Genomic DNA, 8303 nt, shown 5'->3' on the forward strand with positions numbered 1-8303 from the left:
TATACACTGACTTGGCTATCATGTGCTCATACAGTAGTATATAGGCAGAGGCAGACGTGTACTGCTGTATAGGGATCGGGCTATAGGCGCCTCTAGTGGACAGATGGCACCATGAGTCCGGGGTGGGGCGCGGTGGCAGGGGGTGACTGGAGCTGGAATTCTGATCCTTGTGCCAGGAGCAGAGTTATAGCAGAGCACAGGTGAGAGCAGAGGGGGCAGCGCCTCCATAGGAGGAGGGCAGGGGCAGATCCCTCCAGTGTGTCACATTAACCCTTCTGTCCCCTGGAGTCGTCCTGCGCTCGTGTGCGGAGTCTGCAGCTGACGAGGTGGCGATAAAGCCGCAGCCCCAGGCACCAATGTACACGTGTGCGGCACACCCGGGGCACAAAGCTCCACATGCCGGCGGCACCTCTCATACAGATAGCTAGATAATAGACTGATGGAGAGAGAGGGGAGATGATAGCTAGCGAGATAGATAATAGATAGATAGATAGATAGATAGATAGATAGATAGATAGATAGATAGATGACAGATAGATAGATATGGATAAATAGATAGATAGATTAGATAAATAGATAATAGATAGATATGAGAGAGATATATGATACATAGAAGGATAGATAGATAGATAGATAGATAGATAGATAGATAGATAGATAGATAGAGAGATACATATGGGATAGATAAATATGAGAGAGCTAATAGATAGATATGAGATAGAGATAATAGATAGATAGATTAACAGATAGATAATAGATAGATAATAGATAAATGGATAATAGTTAATAGATAGATAGATATGGATAAATAGATAGATAATAGATATATAGATGATAGATAGATAATAGATAGATAGATAGATAGATAGATGATAGATAGATAATAGATAGATAGATAGATAGATGACATATAGATGACAGATAGATAGATAGATATGGATAAATAGATAGATAGATTAGATAAATAGATAATAGATATGAGAGAGATATATGATAGATAGATAGAAGGATAGAGAGATAGATAGATAGATAGATAGATAGATAGATAGATAGATATGGATAAATAGATAGATAGATAGATAGATTAGATAAATAGATAATAGATATGAGAGAGATATATGATAGATAGAAGGATAGATAGATAAATAGATAGATATGAGATAGATAGATAGATAGATAGATAGATATGAGAGAGCTAATAGATAGATATGAGAGAGAGATAATAGATAGATAGATTAACAGATAGATAATAGATAGATAATAGATAAATGGATAATAGTTAATAGAAAATAGATACATAAATAGATATGGATAAATGGATAGATAGATAGATGACAGATAGATGATAGATAGATAGATAGATATATTAGATAAATAGATAATAGATAGATATGAGAGAGATATATGATAGAAGGATAGATAGATAGATAGATAGATATGAGAGAGCTAATAGATAGATATGAGAGAGAGATAATAGATAGATAGATTAACAGATAGATAATATATAGATAATAGATAAATGGATAATAGTTAATAAATAGATAGATAGATAGATATGGATAAATAGATAGATAGATAATAGATAGATAGATAGATATGGGATAGATAGATGACAGATAGATGATAGATAGATAGATATGGATAAATAGATAGATAGATAGAGAGATAGATAGATATGGGATAGATAGATGACAGATGATAGATAGAAGGATAGATAGATAGATAGATAGATAGATAGATAGAAGGATAGATATATAATAGATATAGGATAGATAGATGACAGATAGATGATAGATAGATATATGGATAGATAATAGATAGATGGATAGATAGATGACAGATAGATAGATAGATAGATATATGGATAGATAATAGATAGATAGATAATAGATATATAATAGATATATAGATATATGGATATATAGATAATAGATATATGGATATATAGATAATAGATATATAATAGATATATAGATATATGGATATATAGATAATAAATATATGGATAGATAATAGATAGATAGATAGATAGATAATAGATATATGGATATACAGATAATAGATATATAATAGATATATGGATATATAAATAATAGATATATGGATATATAGATAATAGATATATAATAGATATATGGATATATAGATAATAGATATATAATAGATATATGGATATATAGATAATAGATATATGGATATATAGATAATAGATATATGGATATATAGATGATAGATATATGGATATATAGATAATAGATATATGGATATATAGATAATAGATATATGGATATATAGATGATAGATATATGGATATATAGATAATAGATATATGGATATATAGATTATAGATATATGGATATATAGATGATAGATATATGGATATATAGATAATAGATATATGGATATATAGATGATAGATATATGGATATATAGATAATAGATATATGGATATATAGATGATAGATATATGGATATATAGATAATAGATATATGGATATATAGATGATAGATATATGGATATATACATAATAGATATATGGATATATAGATGATAGATATATGGATATATAGATGATAGATAGATAATAGATATATGGATATATAGATGATAGATATATGGATATATAGATAATAGATATATGGATATATAGATGATAGATATATGGATATATAGATAATAGATATATGGATATATAGATGATAGATATATGGATATATACATAATAGATATATGGATATATAGATAATAGATATATGGATATATAGATGATAGATATATGGATATATAGATAATAGATATATGGATATATAGATGATAGATATATGGATATATAGATAATAGATATATGGATATATAGATGATAGATATATGGATATATAGATAATAGATATATGGATATATAGATAATAGATATATGGATATATAGATGATAGATATATGGATATATAGATAATAGATATATGGATATATAGATGATAGATATATGGATATATAGATAATAGATATATGGATATATAGATGATAGATATATGGATATATAGATGATAGATATATGGATATATAGATAATAGATATATGGATATATAGATGATAGATATATGGATATATAGATGATAGATATATGGATATATAGATAATAGATATATGGATATATAGATGATAGATATATGGATATATAGATGATAGATATATGGATATATAGATAATAGATATATGGATATATAGATGATAGATATATGGATATATAGATAATAGATATATGGATATATAGATGATAGATATATGGATATATAGATGATAGATATATGGATATATAGATGATAGATATATGGATATATAGATAACAGATATATGGATATATAGATGATAGATATATGGATATATAGATAATAGATATATGGATATATAGATGATAGATATATGGATATATAGATAATAGATATATGGATATATAGATGATAGATATATGGATATATAGATAATAGATATATGGATATATAGATGATAGATATATGGATATATACATAATAGATATATGGATATATAGATGATAGATATATGGATATATAGATGATAGATAGATAATAGATATATGGATATATAGATGATAGATATATGGATATATAGATAATAGATATATGGATATATAGATGATAGATATATGGATATATAGATAATAGATATATGGATATATAGATGATAGATATATGGATATATACATAATAGATATATGGATATATAGATAATAGATATATGGATATATAGATGATAGATATATGGATATATAGATAATAGATATATGGATATATAGATGATAGATATATGGATATATAGATAATAGATATATGGATATATAGATAATAGATATATGGATATATAGATGATAGATATATGGATATATAGATAATAGATATATGGATATATAGATAATAGATATATGGATATATAGATGATAGATATATGGATATATAGATAATAGATATATGGATATATAGATGATAGATATATGGATATATAGATAATAGATATATGGATATATAGATGATAGATATATGGATATATAGATGATAGATATATGGATATATAGATAATAGATATATGGATATATAGATGATAGATATATGGATATATAGATGATAGATATATGGATATATAGATAATAGATATATGGATATATAGATGATAGATATATGGATATATAGATGATAGATATATGGATATATAGATAATAGATATATGGATATATAGATGATAGATATATGGATATATAGATAATAGATATATGGATATATAGATGATAGATATATGGATATATAGATGATAGATATATGGATATATAGATGATAGATATATGGATATATAGATGATAGATATATGGATATATAGATAATAGATAGCTATAACAGCCCGCAGTCTCCGCCGATCTCCCCACGTATCACACACATGTAGCACACCGGCAGGGCGCTCGCTGATTGGCTGTGAGCACGCGACTGCCATTGGCCGTATTGACACGCGACAGGAGCGGTGCCGGGATCCAGAGGGGGGGCAGGGGGGCGGCACGGGGGGAGCAGAGCGGCGCGTGCCGCTTTTAAAGGACCCCCTCACCTGTAGCAACCGGAGAGGAGCCGAGTGCACGCGAGAGAGCAGCGTCTGACTAGTGCCGCCATGTCCCGCCTGCTGCCGACTGCCGCTGACTGGTGCTGCGAGGAGCTGCCCCAGGAGCCGTACCTGCTGGATGCCAGTGACCCCCGAGCCTGGCTCTCCGCCTCCTCCCTGCAGCCGTCACACGACTACCTGCTGCAGCAGCCCGGCAGAGCGCACAAGGTGCGGGACCTCTGCAAGATCAAGGGGCTGCGGGCTGAGGAGGAAGATGACGAAGAGGAGGACGGAGAGGAGCTCTGCCAGCAGCGGGCACCGCCGGGAAAGGGCAATGGGGTGCAGAAGCAGCGCAGACTGGCAGCTAATGCCCGGGAGAGGAGGCGGATGCACGGCCTCAATCACGCCTTCGATCAGCTCCGGAATGTCATCCCCTCCTTCAACAATGACAAGAAGTTGTCCAAGTACGAGACCCTGCAGATGGCGCAGATCTACATCAACGCCCTGTCCGACCTGCTGCAGGCGCCCCCGGAGCACGCCCAGCCGTGCCCCCCGTACCCTCTGCACCCCCTGGAGCCGCTCACCTTCCAGTCCTCGCCCCCATCACCGGGAGCCCGGGGGTCCGGAGACGAGAGCAAAACTTCCCCCCGATCCCACCGGAGTGACGGCGAGTTCTCCCCGCACTCCCACTACAGCGACTCGGACGAGGCCAGCTAGAGGGCACGGAGGGGCAGCAGCTCTGCCCACAGCCAAGTGTCAAGAGGACCCTGTGCCCCCCGACTGTACCGCTGCCATGACCGCGCCAGTGGCTGGCACTCAATGGTTCACTGTCCTAGCATACCATGTTCTGCCCTGGTAACAGAACTCTGCCAACTGCCATGTGTCTTTTGTTGCCCACTCTACCAGTGTCCATGTACAATACACGTCTTCCAGATCGGAGCTCGCCCGTGTACATAGCTGTGCGCCCGTGTAAATACCCACAAATGCTAGTTTTATACTATATATGCCCGAGTTTCTATAGCTTCTTGCACTTTATAACAGCCAACGATGGCAAAAAAACACTGAGCGTGGAGACAAGAAGATGCCAACCTGTCCCACTGTCACGTAGCCACTCGTGTCACTCCTGTCGTGTCCGGATGAGGGGAAGCGTTTGCTGGTGTCAAAGTTTTTATTACTGATTCCTTTGGATTGTGATGTAGCTCATCATCCTCATCACCACTACTATTATTATTATTATTATTATTGGGATTATTTATTCTGGCGTTTTCATGTTTTGTTTGTATTTTTTACTTTTTCTATGAAAAAAAACCTCGAAACTGTTGTTTTATGTTGATTTAGTCCAATTCACTGCCATCGTTTATTAACCATTTGTGGAGACAAATAAAAAATCCAGCAAAATACAACTCTCACGTCTTCATTGCTTCTTTTATATCTAAGGAAAAAAATCCTACAATTGATGCTTTAAGGAGGGGGTCAAAATAGTTTTTTTTTTTTGAAAAAAAAAGATTATTCTATTCATTTTATGTAGATATTTATCACTCTTATGTTTAATTTGGTAATACATGTGCAAATAATAATTATAATAATAATTGTTGTTAAAAATAATAATATTATTATTATTGTATGCTCTTTATAACACATACATCTGAATTTAAGGCTAATACATTTCTAAAAATTGTGGTTTCACAAACCATAATATATCTTCCCAATGATGACAAGCTATTAATTTCTATATGAATCCGTGTAGTAAAAGGAAATCATGAATTTGCACAATGATAATCAAAATGTAGTAATTTTGGGTAACGAATTAATATCAATAAAATCAATATTAGTGATAAAAGATGACACAATTTTTCTGAAATCTCACAATAAATGTATTTATTCACCATATACTGGGGTATACATTCTGAAGATATCATAATAATAATTATTATTACCATATATATTCTGTTCAATTTGATTATTATTTATACCAACAGTAGTTAAAAACCTGACAGTAATCCATAAGCAATCCTACTAGTAATAGTAGTAAAACAAAGTTAGCATATATTATCCTAAAAAGCCAGAAGTTGAGTTAACCTGCTAACATAAAGTACTGTGAATATAAACATGATGATCACGATAAATACATACATTGCTAGCCTTATAATCACCATATTGTAATCATAATAATAATCATCATCACAACTTTTATTGCCATTACTATTATCATCACTTCTACTCATCATTTGTTTTACTGCTACTACTAACAGGACAATTACAAAAACTTTTATATTACTTCTATCATCAATACCAATACTAAAACTTGTATCATTACTGTTATTATCACTACAATTATCATAACTTGTATCAGTATTGCCATTTCTACTATTATTAATACGTTTCTTTGCATTATTAACACTATCTTCCCTACTACTAATTATTATTAATACTATTATTATCTTCCTTTCTATTATTATTACTTTAATCCATTCTATAATTACTACTTGCCATCACTACTATTACTCTGGCAAGATTCCTTACATTATCACTACAACTACTGCTATTATCATTTGCATATAGAATCACTATTTTTAGTAGTAATATCACATTAAATACTATTTTTAGTAGTAATATTTTCACTTTTTCTAGCAATAATATCTTATATATTACTGTTATTATTACTACTACTACTATCAGCAGCATTAAAGGGAATGGGAGGATTTGGGCTTGTGGCAGTCAGGTGGAGCACTATCACAATTGGTTTTGCACCCCATTGTGACCCTGTTCAGGCTGAGGAATCCCAGAAATCACACAATGGGATGCTCTCTTTTGCCCTCCACTCTAGCACAGTGTAAAGCACACAAGGACAGAATACACGTGCAGGACACTTGAGGGACTGATCTGTCATCAAGATGACATTGTCCTGCACAGTGCTCTCTGTGGTGACAGTAAAGGAGAAGTCCCTGTGCTGTGTTTTCTAAGGGGGATTAGGTTCTGCACACAGCCATTAGGTGATGATAAGTAGGGCCACCTGTCCCTTTCATAACCTTCTGCACAATTTCACATACATACTAAGGATCTGGAAAAGAACAAGTAGCCACAACAACTGCAGCATGTACTTACTGCTAGTTAAAAAGTCTGGAAATCTAGAAACGAGAGAGTTCAATTTCTCCCAAGTAGAACAGATGAGTAGAGTCATCTCATAGACCCCACTGTTTTGACTGTGATTTTACAAATAAGTACAATTAAACTTGCATCTCTTGTAGTGATGATCTGCTTAAAAAAATGTAAATCAAAAGTGCATTGCGGGTCAATACTATTCGCAAGTGCATATCTTTTTAACCCTCCCTGTTGTTGCAATGTCTGCATCTGTTCTAACCTAATGTATTCTGCTTTCCCTAATTTCCCCACCAAGTTGTACAGTCAGGAATTTGGCTATTAAATAGATACAATAACCCCAAAAGTATAAAGCCTAAAAGAGTCAAATGAATTTTGCTCTGCTACATCTTTCAAGTTCTGTAGTCTTTTAATATTGTGATAAAGAAAAACTTTTTAAGTTTTTTTTTTTAATATTCTACTTAAAATAAAATGTTATTGTTTGTATATTCATCTGAACCAATTCTTCTCACTCTTCCTCTATTTTCAAGGATAGTCCATTATTTATACTTTTCCTTTCTTCTTCTTCTTATTTTATTATTATTATTACCTTTACTTTCTATAAAAA

General features: G+C 32.8%; 1 protein-coding gene across 1 annotated transcript; it reads left to right on the top strand.

Annotated features, from left to right (window-relative positions):
• The first annotated feature begins 4593 nt into the window (after nt 1-4593).
• ATOH1 (atonal bHLH transcription factor 1) lies at nt 4594-6066 on the top strand. The gene has a single exon (XM_073655370.1). The coding sequence runs from the start codon at nt 4667-4669 to the stop codon at nt 5312-5314; it is 648 nt and encodes a 215-aa protein (XP_073511471.1). The 5' UTR covers nt 4594-4666; the 3' UTR covers nt 5315-6066.
• Nucleotides 6067-8303: the final 2237 nt, after the last annotated feature.

This window comes from Phyllobates terribilis, unplaced genomic scaffold (genome assembly GCF_046119375.1).
Source record: "Phyllobates terribilis strain yellow unplaced genomic scaffold, ASM4611937v1 Scaffold_1__5_contigs__length_1240528914, whole genome shotgun sequence".
In the NCBI taxonomy this organism is placed as follows: Eukaryota; Metazoa; Chordata; class Amphibia; order Anura; family Dendrobatidae; genus Phyllobates; species Phyllobates terribilis.